Source organism: Spermophilus citellus (genome assembly GCF_964194105.1).
Source record: "Spermophilus citellus genome assembly, chromosome: 9".
Classification (NCBI taxonomy): domain Eukaryota; kingdom Metazoa; phylum Chordata; class Mammalia; order Rodentia; family Sciuridae; genus Spermophilus; species Spermophilus citellus.
The window spans coordinates 16,253,854-16,279,297 of record NC_138191.1 but is presented as its reverse complement, the minus strand read 5'-3'; the positions used below and the strand labels follow the sequence as shown (position 1 = coordinate 16,279,297).

The 25,444-nt window shown below is 42.4% G+C and overlaps 1 protein-coding gene across 2 annotated transcripts in view; it reads right to left on the bottom strand.

Moving 5' to 3' along the window:
- The window catches only part of TBX15 (T-box transcription factor 15), a 110,616-nt gene extending 85,650 nt beyond the window's left edge, over window positions 1–24,966 (bottom strand). The window contains exons 1-2 of one of the 2 annotated variants that reach the window (XM_081306087.1): window positions 24,618–24,756; window positions 21,867–21,998 (exon numbers count right to left, since the gene is read on the bottom strand). Coding sequence is in view for 1 of the 2 variants with exons in the window: in XM_081306086.1 (XP_081162212.1) it covers window positions 24,618–24,822 (205 nt within the window). In the remaining variant the exon portion in view is untranslated. Of the gene's footprint in view, window positions 1–21,866; window positions 21,999–24,617 lie in introns of both variants that reach the window. The other variant, XM_081306086.1, reaches the window with a different exon arrangement.
- Window positions 24,967–25,444: the final 478 nt, after the last annotated feature.

The window sequence follows — 25,444 nt, the reverse complement described above, 5'->3', positions numbered from 1 at the left end:
CCCTGAAAGGTGAAAGATTTAGAGTATTATTTTATCTAAGTTCTTATTAACCATGCAATTAAAGGACTCTTTCATTGAATCAATCCTCCCCTTTCAGTCCATAAGGAAGTTCCTTAGGAAGGAACTCTACTTGTGCAGATCTTTCTCATGCTGACTCCGTTTGGTCATGAGACTTGATTTAGCCAATAAGGTTTCTGTAAACATGATGCAAGGCTTGATACATATTTGCACAGTAAAGCTTCTCCTCTCAGTACACATGCCCTCAAAGCCCAGATGCCATGCAGTAAGGAAGCCCAAGCTAGCAACAGGGAAGAACAGGGAGAACAGAGGAGACCCTCCTGGAGCCAAAACTGAGACTACAGACATTTTCCCATTATGCCCTCTCAGCCAGCCCTTGAGACACCCCAGCTAAAGCTCCAGACATCATGCAGCAAGATGCATGATGTGCTCTGAATGCCTGACCCACAGAAGCAGGAACAAATAAAATGGTTGTTGTGCTCCACTATTTTAAGTCACTGAGTGCAGCAACTGATAAATGAAATAGTGGGGAAGAAATAAGCGTATAAATATTCAGCTTCCAAGACTTCAGTGATGAACACATCACTGCCAAGAGACCTAACTTAACTAAGCCATTATTTGAAATGGCCTGGAAACAGCCTTGATTTTATTTATTTATTTTTAAATATTTTTTAGTGGCAGATGGACACAATATCTTTATTTATTTATTTCTATGTGGTGCTGAGGATCGAACCCAGGACCTTACCCATGCGAGGCAAGCGCTCTACCGCTGAGCTACAACCCCAGCCCCAGCATTGATTTTAAGCATCTGAAGATAATTGAATCAAAGCTGCACCCAAAACCTCTGAGCGACATGCCCTTTAATCTCTCCCTTGTTAATAAGAAATGTTTGCTGCCATTTCTTATTTATCCAACACCTTGACAGCCTCTGGCAATGAAGACTTGTACCTCAGGATCCACCCATTTATTACCTTCCCCCATTCCATGCTTTAGCATCTTACTTCCCTCACAGAAATTGTCCTAAGGAGCAGCCCCAATCATATAATATTTACTAAAATTAATGGATTGTTAACCGTGTGTGACTTTGTATAAGTTTTTGAGAACAAACCTCTGTAGATAAGGAAATTGTGGTCAAGAGAAGTCAAGCAATCAAATTTTCAGAGCTAGTAAAGAACAGAGACCCAATTCAAGCTCAGCCTAAGCTCTTACCACTATTGTCCTCAAAATCTGAAGCAGCGCTAAAGACCTACTCAATTATCTTTTGCACCTAGGTTTTAAAGTTCTTAGAACAGGGATTATTCCTTAGTCATCTATCTACATACTATAAGTATGCAGTAAATAATTGTTGAATTTAATCATATGGTTACTTGCCTCAGGATTCAAAAAACAATCTGATGCACTTGAACATGGGTCAAAGCAGGCTGAAGCACTGGGTTGAACACACAATAAGGCTCATAACTGCTTACAGCCATTCTTCAGAGTAGGGTGGGAACAGCCAGTGGGAGTCATTGTCTGGGTCCCCTCCAGGCTTTTCCAATTCTTTCCTACTACAGGAAGGGATAAACACCCTTCATATATTTCCTCTCACCCCCAACTGCAAGGAAAACAGTAACACTAATTAGTTGTAACGGGGTGTTCATTTCACACAGGTCTCAGCAGGCAGCCCTGCCATTCTTTGAAATGGTCTGGAAACAGCCTTGATTTTAAACATCTGAAGATAATTGAACCAAAGTTGCACCCAAAAACTCTGAGTGACATGCCCTTTATTCTCTCCCTCGCCAATAAGAAATGTTTGCTGCCATTTCTTATTTACCCAACACCTTGACGGCTTCTGGCAATGAAGACTTGCACCCCAGGATCCTAAAAGAATAAAGTTAAAGTAATGATGGTTAATAAATGGAGGAGCAGGGGAATTTGAGATTAAACAAACCCTGTGCCTATTTGAAGGGGAGAAGGAATAGCCTTGCAGTTCTATAAACTAAAGCTCAATATCTGGGGGAAGAAAATGGGAGAGTTGGTGAGAGAGCAGAAAGTTTATGATAAAATCAACTTATAAGCATTTTTTCAAAGACATGGATATTAGTTAGCAAAGATGAAAATGTTTTCTAATATATAATTGGCAAGCAGATAGGAAAATAGTCCGTCACACACCATGGATGGAAGTGTAAATTGAACATCCTTTGGGGAGAGTAATCTGGAATTCCCATCAAAATTTTAAATGCGATAACTTTAACTCTACTTCTAGAATTTACTCCACAAATGCCACAACAAGAGTACTCAAAATAATCATGGAACTTTATGTAAAGAAACAAAGGATTGAAAACAACCTAAAAACTCATTAAAATAACATTGATACAAATTATGATTGACCAACAAAATGTAATTAGTGACCTTTAAAACATGGGGAAGAGAAGTCTCAAGTATGGCTTTCCAATAAAATAGCTCAAAACTAAACCATAAAAGTACTATACATATCATGCCACAATTTGTGTTTTCACTTTAAAAAATTCATACATATACATGTATGTGAGTGTGGATATAATTTTTCATATACATCATTCATATAATGACTGAGATGCATACACCTGGAATAATGTGAAAGAAACTGGTCACTGGTCATCCCAGGACCATAAACTAGGAGACTCAGAATGGGAGACTAATTTTCACTTAATGTTTTTCCATGAGTTCTTTGTTTGGGCTGTTTGAATTTTAACATGTGTACAAATTATCTGAATTTTTAAAAATGTATAAGGAAAAGAACTGAATAAGTAACACCTATCACAGCTTATTAGAGAATGGAGACTTACGGGCCAACAGGATCTTCTAAGGCACAGAGGTGGGACTTTTAGTATTTGAAAAGGAAAAAGAAAGAATAGAACCAGCCAGGCACAGTGGTGCTGCACATCTAGAATCCAAGCTACTCAGAAGGCTGAGGCAGGACCATGGCAAGTTCAAGGACAGTCTGAGAAAATTACCAAGATCTTGTCTCAAAATAAGATAAAAATTGCTGAGGGTATAGCTTAGTGGTAAAATACTTATGCAGGAGGCTCTGGGCCTAAGTATCAAAAATAAAAACTAAAAATAGAAAAGAAGAATAAAACTGATCTTGTGATTTCAAGCTTTGATTCAGATTTTCAGAGAAAACCTATGAATACACTTGCCAAGCAAATAGCAATCCAGTGGTGTAAAGACAGCCAGAGGTTCATCCCTTGAAGAAGGTAACCTAATGGTCACTGAGAGTGAACAAAACTCTGCATGTCATTACTACATGGCTGCAGGTAATGACATGGCTGCAGCCCTAAATTTGACTCCTACCAAACTAGAAGAAAACCTATTGCACTTTCAGAGGTTCTCAGAGAATAAAATCGTATTCTGACTTCCCCCAGCACATCATTAAACCTCCCACACCCACAACTCATGTTAAGGAAAGAGGATACACCAAGGTTGGGCATCCTTTTTTTAAATTTTGTTTTTAGTTATAAATGGACACACTATCTTTATTTTGTTTGGTCATTTTTATGTGGTGCTGAGGATGGAACCCAGTGCCTCACATGTTCAAGGCAAGTGCTCTGCCACTCAGCCCCAGCCCTAGCCCAAGGTTGGGCATCTTAATGGGGAAGCAACAGATCTACCCCAGAGCTCTGTTCATACCTGACTGCCATTTTGGACAAGTCTTCATTTGTTTTCTGACATCTAAGATAAAATGACTAGTGGCTTCATTTTTTCATGGGTGTGAACATGATTCTTAGTATGATTATCCATCCGGGGACAAACAGTACTTTGAGAAAATAAACTGCTATACAAATGTGATATTAGTGGTATTACACAAATGATCTTTTTGGAAGAAAGACAACAGTTTGTCTAGATTTTCCTTTCAGTTGGTTCAATCAAAACAGTCAATATGATACCCCAACACAAAACAAAACCCCAAAATATGATTGATTCATTTATTGCCACACATATGTATTGATTGTTTATTGCAAGCCAAGGGGAATGTGAGAACTAGAGATTCACAGGTAAAGAAGACAGACTCCTGATGTGTAGGAAAGACAAAGTCAGTAAAGGGGATAGACAAATACATAGTCACATTCCAATGTCATCACTGCAGTATTCTATTAGAGGTACAAGCAAAGTTCTCCAGAAGAAAAAAGGACTGGCCTGTGATCCCTGTAATATTGACCTCCACATACAGACTCACCAAATATAGAGGTACACAGACTAATAACAGCTGTTCATCAGAGGGCACAGTTATTGGTTGACAGAATCTGCAAATTATTTAGTAATTTTGAGCAGCTAGATATTAATCAACATGTTTGTTAAGCATTGTTTCAACTTAGCCAAGCACCTAATTGAATAATTCCAGAACTGAAGGACCAGCATGACTCAATAATTTGAGGTTATTTCAGATTTCATAGGGTATTAGAATTATAAAAATGACCTATAAGTGGCAGCATTATTAGAAAATCATTCAACTGAAATGAGTTAAAATAATGTGTTCAGCACCATCAAGCTCAAGTTTTAGGTCCTCTGTGTGCCTGACCAATTGTATTCTGTCAAACAACAGCTCATCCACCGCCTCTATGCACCAAGAATGAGGGAGAAGATAAAATTGTCAAAGCTTTGTGACAAAATTGTGAGAACTATGCAGACAAAAGAAAAGGTCAACCAAAATGCTTCACTTGTAGACTTGTGTGGTATTCAATTTGATGTTTCATTCAGGTCTAAATATTCTACAGTTGCAAACATTGGGGCAGATTTCCCTGAGTTAATCTGCACACAATTAGATTTCACTCTCATTTAATTCACTTCCAGAATCGTATTCAATTGTCAATGTTAAAACCCTGAAGGAGTCTCATTTTCCATGACCTCTAGAAAATTACAAGTTGTATTTGCCACAACCAGAAAAACATCCTGAGCCTCATTTGCCTAGGGAGTCTGTAATCAGATATTACTGCCTCACATTATTTCAATAGCCACAAATCATTCTTATTAAAACAAAAAAGTAAGTTTTTGACCTTGCCACAGTAATGAATGTTCTCAGTTTGGACATTTGTTTGGGCGCTGACAGAACGGTTACCATAGCTTCAAAAATACAGATTCCAGAGCACTCCGGATCATGCACTTTCCAGTCCCGTGTCCCGAAGGCACCCCTAAGAAGAGGATAGGCACAGAATACTGGTTTCCAAAACTTGCTGCTCAACAAAATCACCTAAGAACTTTTCTAAAAGAAAGACTTCAATCCTTCCTCCCCATCCAGACCTCCTCAAAGGATACTGCACAAATGAGGACCCCAAAACTGGGCTGCAACACACACTTCAGGTAACTTCAGGTAGGTTTGGTGGTGAGGCTAACATAGACCCTCATCACCTAAATGGTCTCCTTAAAAGAACTGCATAAGCAGATCAGAATAGAAGAGTTGGTGGCCACAGTGCTTGACAGTTTCTGAACAAATCAGGGAAATTCGAGCATGGACTAAGATGGTTATCAAGAAATTAGTATTAACCATGTTATGTGGGATGATGGTATTATGATTCAGTCAGAAAATGACCATTCTTTTTTTTTTTTTGAAGTCTACTCAAGTACTGAAATATCTAGTGATGAAATTTCACGATAACTGAGGTTCACTTTAAAATGCTCCAACAAATGTCCATTTATGGATATTCTGCAATAAATCCTGCCTTTATATGTAATTATAATTCACAAATTATAATAATAATAATAATAATAATGGAAGGGAGATCAGTAGAGTAGAGCAAACAGATGAGGGGGAAGAGAGAGAGGCGGGAAGGAACTGGAGAATGGGATTGATCACAGGATGTTATATGCACATATGAATATGGCATAACAAAACCCACTATTACATATGATTAAAATGCATGAATCAAAAAAATAAAGAAAAAAGAAGAGAGATTGGAGGCAAACATGGCAAAAATATTGATGGCATTGAAGGTAGATAATGGGTTCATAAGGATTCATGGTACTTGCATGTTTAGAAATGTTCATAATAAAACGTTTTTTTTAAATTGTCTAAAAGAGAGCAATAAGAAACGGAGCCCATCTCTGTCATGCAATACTATTCCCCACTACCACTGAGAGAACTCATGGCATGCTGCACTCTCCATTTTCACAGAGGAAGCTTGGGACTTGGAAGGCAAAAGATTTACATATATTGTCAGCTTCCTACTTCTAGTAGGTATCTGAAATTTTTCCTCTTAAGAGCCTTCCCATTTAACATTGTACTGTGAAAATGGAAGTAGGGACTTTTCCTTGACCGCAATTTAATCAATGTTTTAGAAGTTCACCTCTAAAAAGTATTTTGCATTTTATCTTAAGAAATTTCATGAAGGGCTGGGATGCAGCTCAATGGCATGTTCAAGGCCCTGGATTCAGCTGGGCACAGTGGCATAAGTCTGTAATCCCAGGAGCTCTGGAAGCTAAGGTAGGAGGATTGTGAGTTCAACGCCAGCTTCAGCAACTTATCAAGAACCTCTGCAATTTAGTGAGACCCTGTCTCTAAATAAAATATAAAAAAGAACTGGAGATGTGACTCAGTGGTTAAGTGCTCCTAGGTTCAATCCCCAGTACCAAAACGAACCAACAAACAAAAGGCCCTGGATTTAATCTCCAGTAACAAAGAAAGAAAGTAGACAATTTTATTTTCGAGCAGAAATACACTGAAAATTCACTAAATATATGATCTTGGCAAAGCAGGAGGTGAAATTCAAGTCATCAAGTATTCAAAATTAGTCAATTTTCAAGCCTGAACTAAAATATGAAACTCAACGTAACATAGCTTCTAACAAATTTGGTGTATAAAAATCTGGCTTTACCTAAACAGGCATTTGAGTTCATTTTATCAATTAAAAAAAAAAAAAGGTTTTTTATCCTGAAGAGCATTTCACTCTAGACGACCTAAAAAAAAAAAAAAAGAAAGAAAGAAATATTCTTGTGCAATGAAAAATAATTTTGTCATCCAAAAATTCTATGTATATGTTGTGTAAAAATGCATATACTTCAAAAATAGATACAGTAGTACCTAACCATAGTCCCACAGATGAAAATAAAATACAGATATCTTTATAAATACTGTGCTAAGCATATCAGAAGAGTTGGTGCTGATAATATCTCACACTCATAGGTAGGTAGACTGTTTAGCCAATATTTTGGGGTAAAGAAGAAAAGACCCTAAAGCTCTTAGCATAGAAACTAGTTTGAGGGTCTTGTGGTTCTGATTTGGGCTCCTAAAACAGCATATTGGTGCCACCATTGCCACCTGAAGATATGCACAGGGGGTGGATGTTGGATCGTGGTCTGCAATAAGCACACAGAGCTTCCCTGTTTGCCTTGACTACTTTTCAGATAAATACATCAGGTCTCAAAACTCTATCTTAGTACCATGCACTTCAAACTCTTTTGGAAAGTACAAATGTAAGTGGGATTAGGAAGTCAGTTTTTAGTTTTTCCTATGATAGAAAGAATGGCTGTAATGTCCTAATCAATAATCATCTAACACAGACTATGGGAAAGAGCTGGGTTAAAGAGAGGCCCCTCAGCAAGTCATGTGAGGCAACTGGCACAACATACAGAACATCTCTCTCCTCTAAGTATCTGCACCAATCCCCTGAGCAAATGTACTCACTCTCTGTACATCACGCAGCTCAAAAGACAGACCTCTCTCAAAATCTGATAGCTCAGATTCATCCCATCTTCCCCCTTATTCAATAGGGTCCACATCTTTGTGAATCAGAGAAAAGTGGGTCTCAATCTGTATGGTTATTATAGGGAACTCAAGGCAGGAACCTTCTAGTGTTACTCCTTGTGGGGGTCAAGCCTGACTTTCTGAACCAGGAGAGACCTGAAAGGAAGCCTATAATTTAATGAAGAATCAGAATGCTGATGAATGAATAGGAACTTTCAAATCTTTATGAACAATCTATTGTACTTGCAATGTGCTCCGCAGGTAAAATACTCTGCTTCAGAGATGGGCAAATGGGATCTTCTAGGGTTTACAGCTAGACCTTGAGGAGTAATAATGTGCCCCCCTCCTTGGGTTGAGATTCTTAGTCACAGTTCCCTTTTAAAGGAGATCCAGACTAAGTGCCATTTTGTAGTGGTGCGCTCTCAAAAGATATCAAGACATTCAAGATGCATCTTGAAGACATATTCTTACAATTTAGGATCAAAGGCTCTCAACTAGAGAAAGACTCAGCCATTCTACTTGTTTACATGTAAAATGCAGAGAGACTCTTTTCCCATGCTTGGAGCTTAAGGCATCAGCTCCCCCAGATCTTTCAGGCTTCCTGTGGAAGTTTGGCTCTCAAAGGTTATCTCCGCTCTGCAATGTTTAGAACCATGACTTGAAAGCCACCAGCCCTGCAGAATCCACAATGACACTGGATCAGCCCCAACAATCCACCACCAATGTGGGTACAGTAGCTAAAAAAAGTCCAAAGGCAAGTTTGGAGAACTCTTCTATAGCAAGTTTCAGCTACAGGCAGCAGTGAGTTAGGTCAGAAGATGTAAAGGACAAAAGGAAACAGAAATCCAAGACTGTTTTCTTCCTTGACCATCTGAGTCAGACCCAATAGTTGATGAGGACAAAAAAAGTACCTGGCACTCTGTGTATCCCCACCCCTTACTCTCTATGACTGCGCTGTTTCTGAAATGCATTCTCACAGAGCTGCCTCACATGCCTCAGCCCCTCAGCCTGATCAAAGATAGCCTTGAGCTTCAGTGGCGTTTTCTCCTTTTTTTCTCCCAATAACCTGCCTTCCCCCAGTCGAGGAGCTAGGTCCTGAACTGGGACCTCCTGTCAGTTCACTCACATATTCCCTACTACTCATGGGAAGAAAAAAAAAAAAAAACAAAAGAATTTCTATCATTCTGTTTGAGTTTAACCCAACTCTGCTTCTCAAGCAAACATATGCAATCTGTCTTTCATTTAGAGATATTTTTTTACACTTCTGTTTAACACTGGGGATTTTCAGATTTCCTTTTATTCTACTTCTTTCTCTTCTTTGCTGGGCAGAAAACAAGCTGCTGTGGCTACAAGGTCTGAAAAAACAGGGAAAGATGGGACAAAGATACTCCCACCAACTAAACGTGCTAATTAAACTAATTCTAAATGCTGATATTAAATTAAATGAAATTTTTAACTAAACTGATTCTAAATGCTGATACCTCATCAGGCAAAAGCTCCAGAACAAATGCCATGCAGAGTATTTGGCAATTTCTCTCTACAAAAATTCCTTCTAATAGTACAATTAGATAATCTTTCTTCCTTACTCAAATCCAGTGGTCTCATCCCAATTATAGATGGAGACTTCAGGGTATAGAGAAATTAACTGACATGTCTAAGAACCAATGCTAAAACGTTGAAAAGATCAATGGAAAGCACTGCATGTGTATGTATTAACATGTGCAGGAAGATGGCCACAGAACAAAGAACACCCAAACCAATGCCTCCGCGGGTATCAGCATTGATTATTCAATAGTTTAAAGGTTAAGGCCAATCTAATAGGAAAAAGAAATAATATTTAACAGGTGTGTATATTGCCAAGGAAAGAGCCGATTGCTGGTAGTGGGAAGCTTGCAGTTATTCTATGAAGACCAAAGCAGGAGAAGAGCCTTGCTCAGAAAAGACCTCCCCATTAAGAGTTTTCTAATGTTGGCAGCCAAAGGGAGACCCTGACATTTGTATACACATTTGGAAGTTGCAGATTACCCAGCCAGGACTCCCTTGTGATCATAAAATCGTGCAAGCACCCTGGCATCGTGGTGACACAGAGAAGCCCCTCATAAAGGAGATCCCTAAGCAGACTCCCAGTGAAGATAAAATTGGCAGCATCCAAGAACTTTCCTCCATTATGGTAATACTCAAACACGTGAAATCTGCATGGGCACATACTTTTCTGACTCACATTTTATTTGGACATGATGTCAATTAACACTTACATCCACCTATCCTTCTCCATCTGGAATATTCCTGTCATATTGAGTGCTTAGGAGGGGTCTTGAAAAATAGGATGAACTTTCTTCAGCATTTTAGGGGGTACAGTAGGAGGAGGAGTGCTCCAGAAGCAGCAAGAGAGGGTGGCAATGGAGGAAGAGGGCCTGTGAGGAAGGAGAACTACGAATAGAGCAGCAGGGCAGATAGGGTAAGAAGGAGAGTTGGGAACAATCCTGTGCCCAACACTCTCCAGATGGTTTCTCATAAAAACACGGAGGAGTTTCTAAGTTTTCTCAGCTTACCAAAAGCATAATTAGGAGCAAGATAAACAGATGACAATATGGGGAGCACTTTGCTTGTATCAGGCACTGTTCCAAGCATTTTACATTTATCTCACTTAATTCTCAAAGAGTCCTGAAGCAGGTGTTACTACCCTCATTTTAGTACACAACGGAGGCACAGAGTGGCTAAGTGGCTTGCCCAAGGTCACACTGTCAGAACCATACGCTCAAGTCAAGTCCCCCTAAACCCAAAGCCCACATTTCCCCACAACACACCATTGCCTTCACTGTTTGGGATTTCCACACCAGCTAGTTTCTTCTGCTTCTAGCATATAAAAAGCCACTTGCTTCCTAGAACATTCTGTACACATCTCCCCACAGAGGCCATCAAATGGCCTCAGGACCTTAAAATCCAGAAAAGATGCTGAGTGAACCCCCCCCCCCCAAGAGTCTACACCTATACATGTGCCCAAAACTTGCCTGTGGAATAAAGCAGATCTTTCCACTCAGTATTCACCACCAATGAGCCCCACAGCTGTGGAGGCCTAACAATTTGGGCAGGAAAACAGACAGGCAAAGAAAAAGAAGAATGTAGTCAAGCCCCAAGGAAAAAATGTTAACATCCGGAACCAATTCACCCACGCAGGCTGGGGAGCCGTTACACCCAGCTCTCCATAACACCCCTCATCATCCCCCAGCCCTTCCCTACACGTACACACACACATGCACATACACACACACACACACACACACACACACACACACACACACACTTACCAAGACTTGGCTATTTGCTCACCCCCTTCAGCAGATTGGCCTGTGTCTGTTGGGAGTGCCTCCTGCAGTACCTACCACCCAGTCTGAATATCACAGAGATGCCTTAAATCTCTGTGATGTCACAGTCTAATCTGGGTAATGCACAGTTGCACCATATGGAATCTAATGTTCCCAAGGATTAATGCTGGTCATGCAACTACTGCTCTGAACTCTGAAGGAAAAAAATGAAATCACCAAGACCTGACTGGCTGTACATCTTAAAGAATCTACATTTCTAATTGGACAGATCTCATGGATGAGATCCAGTAAATCATTCAAGATTGCAGCATTGATCTCATCCTCTGCCACACTCTATATTTCAAGAGTTTGGCTCCATATAAGTTCCTTGGGAAAGGAAATAGGCTTAGAGATTCATATGCTTCTATTGCTGCAAGAGTGTATCAAATCCTATCAATCACTTGCTTGCACAGAGTGGGGCTGGCAGTAGGAGAAAGCAAAGCTTTAAAACAGAGATGGACTTTACATCTTTCTCCTTTTAGCTTCTAAAAGCCACTTTTCTAACATTGAACACAACAGACAAGCATTCAACAGACTGTACAATTAACAACCAAGAGATGCATTAATGGTAAAAGTCCACCATGGAAATCTGTGGGGTAGGGAGTGTAGATTTTCTCCAAATCCCTTCTGGAGACATCAGACTTCCTAAGAGAGGAAGGTTGCTTGGAGTGGGAGGAAAAGTGATGGAAAGACAGTGAACAGGTGGAAAAAAAAAAGAAAAGAAACCCGCTGTTAAGTTCTCTGAAACTCACTGCTGGTATCTTTCAGTGGTAGAAGAAAAATGGAGTACAGAGTTTAAGTGTTTGTTGGAATGAGATTTCTGCAAATAACTGATCCCATACCAAACAAGGCTGCTCTAAATAGAGCTGTTAAAAAAAAATAAATGAATCAGAGCAGTCACTCAGAGGTTAAAGTTAAAGCCGTGACTCTAAGAGCGGGTGTACTTGCCGTGGGTCCTCAAGGCGGTTTTCTAATCCTCAGGCATTAAAAAGAAGCCACTGTGGAAATCAGAATCTCTTCCTTTGTAAATTCAATCCATGGCAAAGGGATTTCAGCTGTGATTGCTGAGTTTGAAAAAATCAACAGTACTTAGAAATGCACGAATTGCCAGTCACTGCAACTGATATGTTTCTAAGCTGTTCCATTTTGAATCAATTACCAATGAGATTCCATCCATCCCGTTGTGAATGGAGGAGGGAATGGGTAAAACAGAGCAGTTAAAGTTTCCCCTGAATTTCACTGCACAAGAGGATTTAGGATGGAGAGATTTTAGATCAAATTCAATATGTAGCCACTGCCCTTCAGACACTGAGAATTCTGAACATTAAAGTCAAAGAAATGCAAGTCACATTGGGAAGGCTGTTTATGTCCCATTCCAAACATCATGGCAAGGAAACTCCACCGTGTACTGCTGCCACAGGGTGCCCTCTACTAGCAGATATGGAGACATCACTTTAGGGATATAAGGTAAGGACTAATAATAACAAGGAGAAGTGGGGAGATCTGCAAACTGTAAATTAGCTCTCATTTATGATTGAACAATTTCTGCTGGGGACAGCACAGGCAGAAAGCATGAATTTTCTTCCATAAAGCATTCTTCCTAGAGCACTTAAGAGTCATCTTCAGGTAGACAATCTACTCAAATAGTTACTATTACCCTGAGCTAGGCACAGTGGCACACACCTGTAATCCCAATGACTGGAGAGGCTGAGGCAGGAAATACAAAGCCTAAGGCCAGCCTGGGCAATTTAGTGAGACTCTGTCTCAAAATATAAAATAAAAAGGGATGGAGATAGAGCTCAGTACTAAAGTACCCCTGGTTCAATTCCCAGTACCCCCACAAATATATATATATATATATATATATATATATAGAGAGAGAGAGAGAGAGAGAGAGAGAGAGAGAGACCCTGTAGCTACACCCTGTAGCTACACAAGGCTGTTTTAATTATGGCTGGATCACTTAAAATGAACCAGAGCTAGGTGACTATGGGTAAGTTATTTCATTGAACATCAATTTCCTCCTCTGTAAAATGGGGGAAACAATTATTTCCCTCCAAGCACCACTGAGTGGACATAATGAGAATGTGAATAAAACCACCAGCACAGGACCTGGCATAGAGTGTGCCCTCAATCCATAAAAGCTTGGTTGGAGTTTTGGACACTCTCAGCTAAGATGATACTTATAAGATTGGGACAGTATAGGGACATCTGTCCTGAGACCTCAATCCCTATAAGAAAGAGTAGCTTCCTTCAGTGGAGAGTCGGGGTCTGAGAGCTCGTGATGAAGGGCAGGGCTGCTTCAAGGAGGCTAAGAGAAGGATTCCTTCTCTCTTCCTCTTTTCTGAGGAAGATACCTTATCCCTCTGCTGCCAGAAAAAAAAAATACAAAGTCTAGGGTGTAACAAGTTTTTAAAATAATAATAATAATAATAATAATAATAATAATAATAATAATAATAATAATAATAAATAATCAAATTCAGGCTTCTTTTTTCTAAAAGGAAGAAAAGTGGGCAAAACAAGGCAGCTAGATGTGGGTATCACAAGACTGGGGCATCTGCTGTTTCTCTTTAAAAAGATTTCCCCAGTCTCTTCTGTCCTTAGTTCTTCAGCTTAGTTATAGGTTTTCCCTTAATTTATTTCCTCTCTCTCTCTCTCTCTCTCTCTCTCTCTCTCTCTCTCTCTCTCTCTCTCTAGCAACATGCACTAATCCTTTACTACAGACTCAGTTGATACAGCTGGTTCAGTTTGTCCAGAATCCTGGGGTTCCGTCAGAATATGGCTTTACAAACAAAGAATGAATCTTTCTATTTCCTATTAGGCAAAACCTGACCTTTGGAGAATTTCTGAGCTTCAGGTAGAAATATCAGAAACTAATCAAAGAGAAACCTACTTCTATTATATTCCATGTCCCTGCAACCGAGAAGGCCCCTCAGTCCTCTTATTGAGGACTGAGTTTTAAAAAATCAACAGTACTTAGAAATGCAAGAATTGCCAGTCCCTGGGGAGTCCTTAAAGTCTCCCCAACCCCATTTTCAGCCCAACCCTTCCTCCTACTATGTGCTAGCCACAGATCCCCACCCTTGGACACCATCCCTCCCTTAGATGCCCACTCAGGCTCTGGCTTTTTGCCTCACTGCAACTTGAATAGCAACAGATCTCCATTCTATTTCACTTTATTAGCCACATGTACTCAAATTCAGTACTGCTTCTAACCATAGCCTATAAACAGAATGAGGATCCCATTCCAAATCCCAAACCCTCCACTTAAAGCCAAAGGACAGGGAAAGGGGCAGTGTTTCCTTATAGATTACAATTTGCAAACATTTCTTATCCAAACTAGTCACTAAGATGAGTAATTATTAATTCAGCTGATAGAAATAACAGGTACGAGCTAAATCCTTTCTTTTTATATATATGCACACTATCTCATTTGATCCTCATGTCTACCATTTGATGAACACATTTATTATTCCATGTCACAGCTACAGAAGCTGGAGCTAAAGGGGATTAACCTGCCCAAGGTCATACAACCAGTGTTAGAACTGGGGCTCAGACACAAGCAGACTGACCTCAAGAATCTGAGCTTGTAATACCATACTGTATAATTGATGCACTCATTTCACCAAATAGAAATGATAATATAAGAGTATTTCAAAAATGTTTGACTATATATAATTGCTACATATTATTAATTAGAATGCATATATAAAATAAGCTTAACACAATGGCTGGCACATAGCACAGGTTCAATGAATGTTGCTATTTGCTATTTTCATATGGTACTATTATCATTATCATATTTTATTATTAATTAAACGCTTTCTGTGTGCCAGCCACTTCTACTAAGTCCTATAACAACAAGGCAATGACAACTAGGTCTCAGACCTACAGCAGTTTACAGAATAGTAGTGAGAAAGCAACCAGTAACTCCACACACTCCATGATTACAGAGATCTGCACAGGGGCTTTGCCAAATGGGTTCAGCAAATGAGGGTGGGGAGCCATCATTGGGGTTTGAACCCAGCTGCAGAAGTCTGTAAGGAAATGAAACCTCACAAGACAGAAACATGAGACCCACTCCTAGGTGTGTGCTGGGCTCAGTCTTGCATCTGACCCTGCCCTCAAGTTCAGCTGCTATGAATAGAGGTCTTGAATGCTAAGCTGTCTTCTGATCTATCTTGTTGACAAGCGTTTTGCCTGTTACTAAGTCATCCTTTTAGCATTCTCACATCTCTGCCAGATCAAGATGTCGGCTTAGCAGACTAGACATGGAAAATAGTTACTAGTGCTTTCCATCAGTCTCCAATAGTAATAGGGGGTAACCAATTTGTCTTTTTGGCCCATTAAATAAATTCACTAATGGCAAAGTTGTTTTTTTAATGCTCATTTTTCAAATACACAGTTTTTACAGTTATTTATGGGAAGGACCAAAAAATGTTCAAAACATGAATAACTTATATTTCCTTTCAATTCACTCATGCTATAGAACGCTTTTAGCATTATTCACGTGGGTGACAATAGGTTACATCAAAACCAACAGTCTGCAAATCACTGATCCAGGACTTTCTGAACATGTGATATTAATATAAATCTTTTTCAAGATCTTTATGAAAGCTCTTAATTTTAGCTAAAAAAAAAAAAACCATTGTTTTTGTTTTGTTTTGTTTTGGCTTTGTGTTGCTATTGCTATTACTTTCTACAACCACAATAAAACTTTCCTCATTCCACAAGAGTAAGGAATGGGTCAAGTAATGGCCAAGGTGCACTGGGAGAATATGTAAAAATACTCAAAAACAAAACAAAAGTTAACATAATCGAAATAAAAGTTAAAAGAATCTTACAGAAAAGGGGCCTCGGTTTTCATTTAAGACCAGCCCTCTCATCTCACAAACCAAGAATAGTGGCTATGAAACAACTTTAAAGCATTTTTTTTCAAAATTAATATGTCTGCCTTTATATCCTTGATTCCAACATTAATGGTAAAGTTAGCACTTTACTAAATGCTAAGTGATAAGAATCTAGGACTCCTTATTTAAACTAATCCAGACTTCTACCATAATACACAGATATGACATAGAATATAAGGGTCTGTGTTGAAAGTTTTGCAGTATAGTAGAGACTTATAGTTATTCACATAAGCAACTACGGTTTCTGAAGTGTTTTACTATTCAATATTCCTATGCAATCTTGTTTACACCTTTACTTTTCTAACTAAACCATTTTTCTAAATAGTAAATAGGTATAGCCTCTCCCTTATTCGTGGTCAGAAAAAGGAAAGACCCATATTATTAATTAAGTTTCTGACTTGAGGAAACTATTGGAACCCAGGCAAAGCATTTCTATGCTCACAATGGCTTAGCCCCTCCCTATTGTGAAAATCATTATTTCTTTTTCAGGAGCAAGTAACCCCTATGTTTACAATTCTGGGACCTGCATAGTGGTGAGACTGAGGCTTTGGAGCCAGGAGGGTGCCTAGGATAGGGCTTCCCTCTCCCCACTAATCTGAGGTCCAGAGAGAAGATTGCTCCCACTGGCTTCTTACAGAACTTAAGTCATTTCTCAGTGACTAGTAGTCACTTATCATTCTACTTTGTAGAGTTGGTGGTTTCCCTTTGAAGAAAATAATAACTTCCTTGTTTTTAGTCTCCAAGAACAGCATGAAGGACAGTCGGACATTTACCCTCCTTCTGTCTCAGTGGGTGATTCCCAGTTTCGACTGGGGCATTTCTACCTTTAAGGATCCTCTTAGGCAACCGCGGATACTCTGGGTCCCACCGGAATGGCAGAATGACTTACCTTTTAACTGACTGGCTATGATATTCACTGACCCTAGAATTACCCATTTGGAAATGGTTAGGGATTAAAAGTTCTGCAGGCCGAGGGATTCTTGGTTTCTAATTGCTAATGTTTGAAGTCAGTTTGATTCCTCGGAAATTTGTTTAGCCTGATGAAAGCAAAACTCAAAACTCCCCTCAGGGCTCGAGGTGTAAGATCCTTGGGTTCCGTTTAGGGATTTTTTTTTTTTTTTTTTTTTGGATTTGTTGTTTTTCGGGGGTCTGTTTTGGGGGCGATGTCTTTTACCAAGGCTTCCCGGTTACCCCAGCATCCCCACATTTCCCCCAGGATGTAATCAGAGTTAAGAGGAGCACAGACCATCCCTCAGGATTCCGTTCTCCCAGATTTCAAAGGCTTCACCGCAGTCCCGGGCGCTCGCGGCTGGGACCGGCAGGCTGGGAGCCGCGCTCCAGGACCTAGAGCAGGACCTCGCAGCTGGCGCACCCAGGCCGGCTGCCGGGCCACCCCACCGGCAGTCCCCACCCGTGTCCCTAGGCGCCTGGAGGCCTGGGCAGAAGCAGATCGCGGGCAGACGCAGCAGCGGCCGCCCAACTTGGACTTGGTGAAGGTCACCAAAACTGCCCTGTTTTCCCAGGGACGGGTTATCAGGAAGGGATGCAATCCCAGTTCCTTCCGCGGTGAAATATCATCTGAAAACTTTTTGAACGGGGGCGGAGGAGATGGACGTTTTCAATGAGTGCGGAGGAAATTTGGGAGGAGAAAGTAAGGGGGTAGCTGTTTTCTGAGACCCTATCTGAGGCTGTAACCGAGTTCCTGGCTGCAGGACAGTAGAGAAGGCAGCGGTGGTGGGATTAAGAAAATCAGTGCACTCAGTGGAGAAGTGGGCGTTAAAATTCCAGGGCTCGGGCTGAGTATCTAATAGGGACCTCTAATGATCCCTTTTGAAAGGAAACTACAGAGATAATTATTGAGTTTGTTTTTGCTTTGTTTTTTAATCCTAGAGAATACAGTAACTTTCTGGAAACAGCTTATTTGAGCCTCGGCGACTATATTGTAGGAGAAAATATAAAATAAATGGGGGTAGTATTTCTTATGCTTTAAAACTACTTTCCCCAGATCGCAATGTTTCTCTGGTTATTTCCATACACGTAATTATTGTCCAGATTTCTCTTAGCTATTCCGTTTACTTTTTGCATGAGGAAATTACTCTTCAAAATTAAAACCAGCATTTTGTCCATCCAAAATAAAGATGGCGTTATTCGCAAAATTAAATGCCTAATTTAGTTAGAAAAATTTCCACTGTTCCAGTTCATTTTCAATTAGAAAAATTTTAACTGTCCCTGTCCAGGCTCATTATCTGGTGTTTTCTCTGAGATTTTAGTCAAAGTCATCAGCTAAATTAAGAGTTAAATGAAAATAGTGTTGAGAAGTTTCAAAGCTGGGTTTCTCTAGGATTTTCAAGTAATGCCCAAAGGTGACAAAACTTTTGGCCTTCCAAATTTTATGTGTTCCCAATTTGTTAAATTGGCTATGTGCGCGAGTGTACACACACACACACACACACACACACACACACAGCAGTTTCTTGTTTCTGAAATGTTATCTATATTCCATTCAAAGGGGCATTTTGTAGATAAAGCATTCTCGTGGTATTATGGTGTTCACATGCACAAATTTATATATAAACACACCTAAACACACTTTTTATACAATTCTTTCTAAAGGACAAAATTAGACACTGACTAGTTTTTTAAATGTAAGATAAAAAGTAGAGGTTGCAAGGCTTGTTTTCACTTTTGGTATCAAAAGTTCATCACCAGTTTGTAGTCAGCAAAATATACTTTCTCAAAGTGAAGCCATTAATGACACAAAATAAGTGTTGATTAGTCCTCACCAGTTGCTTAAATTCCCCACCTCTTACCATTTCACAGTCCTCCCTACCAAGTCTCATTTTCCACTGAGAGCATGGGCCTCACTTAAATTAACTAATGATTATCCTTCTGGAAAGAAGTGTAAACAGACCCTGATTTATAAATTTGCTAATTGCTGTTCCCAATGCAGACCCCTGTGCATCACAATCATGCACATATAAAACTCCAGGCTTACTAAAAACTAGTGAAAGGAAAGCCAAAAATAAACCACGCTGGTGAAGGAAATAAGGAAAAGAGATTCCACGTTCCACCAGTTTTCTACTTTTCCCTTTTGTGAAAAGCATCCTAAAAGGTCAAAACTTAAGCCTCAGGTGGGAAAGCTGCTTAAATATTCTCTGTATTAAGTCTTTTGAGAGTAAGAAATCAATAATCAGCTATACTTCCAGAATGACCATCAAATGGATTTCTGCATTTCTAGGAAGGAAAACGTCATGTCAATCTGCTCTTTATCCCTGTGGAATTTGCACAAGTCAGGCCTGCTTCCTTCCCTTCCTTTCTTTCTTTCCTTCCTTCTTTCTTTTTTTCATCTGAAGCCACCCTGAGAATTCACTCACAGATATAAAAGGTAATTGGTTTTTTTCTCCAACATAATAAAGTTTCATCAGAGCCCATAATCAGGAAATGAAAAGGGTTTTTTTTTTCATCGCATTAATATGAGAAAATTTTGTCAATAGAACGGTTATGATGGATTTGGAATATTCTGCTCTTTTATAATAGTAATGAACACCCTAGTAGAGTCTTGTATAAACATCATGTTTACGTCTTCTGAACCAAAGCATATTTGTCTTTTTCTCGTTGTGGCTCAGTATAAGGAAACTTGCTTGTATTAGATTTATGTTCACACATGCAAAGGAAATTATAGAGAAACCATCAATACCCGATATTTTTAGTTTAGTTTTGACCCTCACTTCTTGTCATTCTTCACTGGGATCCTCTTACTATGTATGTATTAAAAATATTTTAACTAAATTTCATAATTTAAAATTTTATAACTTTAAAATAATTAGTATAGGGAAGAGGGTGTGTCAGAAAAACAGCATTGGATCAGTGTTAATACAATTACAGTCCAAAATCCACTTTAAGAAACTTCCTTCCTTCCGCATAAACATCGCTCCGTGAACTTTTCTTTTTGGAAATCCCATGTGTAAAATCAGTAAACCCAAAGCGGCCAGCCGGGAACCCCCCCCCCCGCCCCCCAGTGTTCAAAGAGAAACAGCATTGGGTCGGGGGTGGAGAGATGAAAGATTTAACTTCAGAATTGAAGTGCCGGGAAACTGTGGGCTGATCCACTCAAGAAAGCCTTTGCCTCGTATTAGGTACTCCAGGAGGAGTAAGGGAGCTCTCCGAAATGCTAAGTGGGCGGCAGAGGCAGGTGAGGGGCTCCGCTGAGCGAGAGACCCTTCCCCGCACGCCCCTCGGTTATCCCTGAGCCTAACCCGCTAGCTTCTGAAGCACGGACGAAGCTCAGAAGGTGCAAACGACAGCAGAATTCACCTTCCTCTGGATCACAGCCCAAAGTGTGGGCATCCGGATTTTCCCCATTCCCTGTCCTCCAGCGGTTTACTGTCGTCATTTCTTAAGAGATGGAGCCGGCTTAGAATTTCTTCCCTTTTTCTACTGGTTTCTATTGTGCCACGGTTCCAGGCACAGAACATCTCCCTAATCTGCCCTCCACGGCCGGCCGGGAGCCCTCGCCGTGCTCTGTCCCAGCCCCGCTTTACTCTAGCCCTGGTCTTCTTTAGCCAGGGTCTGACCAGCACTCGAAGAAGGCGCTTGACAGCCATGCCCCACCGCGAACACTCATCCTCACCTACGGAAGACAAATTCAGACTTTACCTCCTCCCTTACACAAAGTCGCTTACCAAATGTGTGCCCTCTGCGGAAGGCCATTTTGACCTAACAGGCCAAAACCTTAGATATGTCCATCAGGCACTTTCTTGACTCATTGGCGGGTTGGGGCCCTGCAGCCTGGAGGCCTGCTTGCATGCCAAGGCACACGCAGCACAGAGAACTAGGGTTCCTAGACCGGGCCCCTACGCTAGACAAAGGCTAAGCCTATAGCCTAGTATGCCACACACCTTGTCCCTGCAGTTTGAGCCCTGGTGTGTCCTGACTGATGCCTGCGCTACACGTTTTCCCCACTGGCTTCTTGTAATCAAGATTTTTTATTATCCTTACTTAATCGATTAAGAGTCGCTTCCACCTTTTCACCCAGTTTCCCCGTCGGGAGTCGGGCAGGTAAAGAAGTAATGTCAGGATTAAAATCTCAGAATTTTACTCTGAACCAACATATAAACTAGCAGATTAATTCACGTGACCAGTTGATCTCGGGAACTCAGAAGAAGGAAGTGCCTCGAGGCAGCGTAGACTTCAGCTTGTTTTGTTTTTCTGTCTCATTTCTGTAGCGTAGGGGAGGGTGGGTACAGGAGAAAATGCACGAGCCTGCGCGTGTGCACCTGGGCACAAAGTGCCAATCCCCCTGCGTGTCACTGAGGGTGCCTGTCTATGCGTGTTCACCCCCTGTGTGCAGCCATCTCTTCAGGCCTACATAGCGCCACCACGGCTGCAAGGTTTTGGCCTGCAAACTCAGAAGCGGAAAATACTTCCGCAGAAGGTTTGAATTATTTCGCTCCGCAGGAGACCCGGACTCGGCCGCACGGCTGAGGACTCAGGCGAGAAAGGCCCAAGCCAGAGTTGGGGAGGCTGGGTGGAGCTGGGGACGGGGTCCCCGGCGCAGATGGCGCCTTCGCGCGCCCAAAATACACTTCTAAGGCCGCAGTCACAGCAGCTGTTCTGTCCGATCCTGGCTCGAAAGTTTCCTGTTGCTTAGCTAGAGGCGGGGGCGAGTAGGCTCGAGAGCCAGATTCCTCCGAAATGGTACTTGAGACCCTCTCCAGCCAGTAGTGGCTGAGTCCTAGAGGTTTCTCCAAAAGACAGCGAGGGTGGGTGTGGGTATGACAGTAAGAGTACCTCATAAGCCCCCTCCCAAGCCTGGCGGGCCTCGGTATTTGGGGGGCCACCAGACTCGGTGGAAATTTTTGAAATACATACTGTGTCCTCTGAACGGTGAGTGCCTACAGCAAGCCGGGCTGGTCCCCCGCTGCTACAGGTTGGCGCCCCAGGCTGCGGGTGCTCAGGCGCCAACTAAAGCCAGCTCTGTCCAGACGCGGAAAGAAAAAGGGGCTGTGAAAAAGCAAAAGGCCACGTCTTTGAATTAAAGTTAAGCATTACAATCTGAGCCTCGGGTTGTCTGAGGATCCTGGGGATTTTCAGTCTCCGGAAGGGAGGACTGAAAACGGTGGTACCAGTCAAAAGAGTATGGAGATGAGAATCATAAACTCAGTTACACTAGGCGGTTGTCCGTGTGCTCAGGGGGCAGGGGTCCTTCCCTATCCCCCTGTCTGTTTTGGTTTTATTTTTTATTTTTTTCCCCCTGCTCCTAGCTTGCTATGGGCCTAAGGCCTGTGAGCCTCACAGCAACCTCCCTGCCCTGGAGGAACAAATTGAACAGAATTATGAGGTCCAGCACGGCATGGACAGAATGGGTCGTATACACCACTCCTTCATATAAACATCTTTAAATGTGGCCCTGTGTGTCTGTTAGGGCGCTATATTAGAGGAGAAAGCAAAGGTCTGAAAAAGATCCCAATCCCTGGTCTGAATCCAGAGCCTGGCAGCCCTGCCTCCCCTGCTCCTGAACAGCTTCATCTCAAGGACACCATGGCGCCCTTAGTCGGAAAGATCTTTCCTCATCCTATTTTTATTTCATACAGATCACTGTAAGAAAGCCTTAGCCATTGCCAGGGCTCCAACTTGGGGATCTCCTCCGCCTTCAACCAACCTAACTAAGCCATCGCCAGACTCTGCAGAAAGCCAGCAAAAGTGTTCCTGATTTCTGTTTCTTCCTTCTCCTGGACCCTTGCCCCTAAATATATTTTGTTTTCTGTAATCAAAATGTTCATCTTTAAAAAAAAAAAAAGGTAATAAAGTAAGGGAACTGACCCGCTGAACTGTTACATAAAGTTAGTTCTATATTAGGTCTTCCACCCCACCCAACCCCAACCCCATGGGGCAGGAGCTATAGAACAGAATTTTGAAAACCAATTCCCAATGTTCTTGTCCCTCTCTCTTTGCCCAGATCCCCTCACTTTCCTCTCCTCCTTTCCAAATGAGAAGAGCCGGAAAAAGAAACTATGAACTCAGTCCCTTATTATGACCCCACATATTGGCCCTTTTGAACATAAGACCCTAGACAGACTCAGAGACCTGCAGACTTCCAAGAGTGAAGTCTCCCCGAACAGGGCAGCTGCCGTACACAGTTAAATAACGTCTGCTTCTTCCACTTATTGGGAAAAATCAAAGAGAACCTCCCCAATTGCAAATTGTATAAGGCCTGCAAAAACTTCCACTAACGATATGAAGGCCCTAGTGAGATGTTGACAACAGATAAATTAGGTGAGGAAATTGGGTCTGGCCATGGAAGGGAAACACATTAGCCACGCTGTTCCTTCCTGAATCATTCACGCAGCATGGACCTGTACCCGCATCCAAATACAGAGAAAGACTTGGATGGATGGAATAAATCCTCCTTTTAATTTTCTTTTCATCGACTAATAAAAATAATTCCCCAGCACTAAATCCAAATTCCGTAACAGGCCGCAAGAACACGCAGAATTCATAAAACCCAGTCTCTGCAGGTCACTTGCTAATCGCGTTATTATTAGCCTCAGGAGCGTGGAAATTGAACTGTCACTGCATAAAGAGAAAATGTAAGCGACAGCTGTCCCTCCTCGAGTTTGGCCAGAGTTTCGGCTGGGATCCCCAAGCTCCAGAGTCCATAGCCTCTCCTACCACTGTGCGGGCCGCCGCCCCGCTACCCTGCTCTTGCCAGCACATGGACCTGAGTCTATTTCCCCAGCCCCGGCTGGTCAGCAAGAGCACCTCCAGCATGGTCATAGAAGTCTGGGCTGGAAATTTTCTGAAACCGCTAAACCAAGCCGCGAGCGTTCTGTTTGCGTACGCACGAAGTTCTTCTGACAACAGCTGTTCCCCCAGGCGGTTTTGCACAGTTGAAATCTTGGCACTTAACACAAAACATTAAGTTGTTTTTCCCTTTTCTAGGGTTCTGCAAAAATCAGACATCGACATCCGCCCTGCATTTTACGTGTTCTCTGTGCATTATAGGCATAGGATACGCATAAATCGAGACACCAATTAATCGAATCCCCCCCCCAATTACACAGATATGAGCCGTGAAATTTGATCCAAGCTCAGGACAAGAGGGTCTAACATCCATTCCAGTTTCCAAACGTGGTAGAAATATAATTACATTCCACTATCTAAAAGTTGGAAGAAGAGTGAGGACTGAGACTGAAAGCTAAACTGGGCATTTCCAGAGAAAGACTGAAGTATCGGTGCCGGGAATGACGCGCCAGTCCTCCAGAGAGTTCCAAAGCCAGCCCAGGCTTCTCCGTCTCTCGCTATCGCCTTAGATCCCGCACTTCCTAACCCAGGGGCCTGCTGTCCCTTCCGTTTAGGGCAACCCAAACTCTGAGCTCCTCTCTAGAAGGGGATGCGGATCAGTAGGTTTCCTTGCCTGAAGCTGGCGAAATGTAAGGCTCGGGCCAGTCTCCCAAATTGGTTCGGGCGAATTTAGGGAAGCTCAAAGCATTTGCTCCAAGGAAAAGGAACCCGTGTTGGAGCCAGGCAGGGCGTCAGCGGCGAGGCCTCAGTCCACACCCGCGGACGCTGTTCGGCGTCCCCTCTCTGCCCGCCTCGCGCACTCTGGCCCGACGCACTCACCCGGGTGGGGCTCCAGGCCGTGTGCCGCCGAGTCCTCAGAGTCTCCGAGTGGGCCTGTGGGGCTCAGCGCCTCCATGGACAGGTCCAGCCCCTTCTCCTCCCAGTCTCGCAGTTTCCGCTTTTTATTTGAGCCGATCAAGGCTTCAACGGAGAAGGCATGTGCTCGCGAGCTCAGGGCTACTGCAGATCTTCTCCTTTCACTCATTTTAGCCGCCCGCACCCCGGCCTCTGCTCGCCCCCGCTACTGAGGGAGCAGTCCGCACCCTCACGCTCCGAGCGCCCGCCGGGCCCGGCCCGAGAGAGGCGGCGGCAAGGCTGGCCGAGGCTGAAGCCGCGGCTCCGTACCCTCCCCCTGCGTCCTCCCCCGCCCTTCGCCGCCGGATCGGATCCGCGCCCCCAGCTGCCCCAGCCTCTAGGAACTAGCGCCCGGAGCGCCGCCCGCTAGCTGCATGAGCGCGGGAGTCCTGCTTCCCACCCACCCGGGCAGGCGCTCACAGGCTGTGCCGACTGGACTTCATTTTTTTTTTTTTTTTAATTCTCTCCCTCTCTTTCTCCTCCCTCTCCCTTTCTCTCCTCCCTCTCCCTCTTCCCCTCTCGGTCTTCCCGTCCTTCCTCTGATCCAAACTTCTGGGAAAGTTGGTTTTTTTTTTTTTTCCTCTCCTAAATTCCTCCCTTCCCAAGGAACTGGGGGCAGGCAGTGCGCTCCTGTCCGAGGGGTGAGGGAGAGGGAGGGGGAAGGAAGAAAAAGACTGAGGGGGAAAAAAGCCAGCCCCCAACCAATAGCAAGAAAGGAACAGGAGAAACCCTGAGAGCTTGAGCCAATGAGG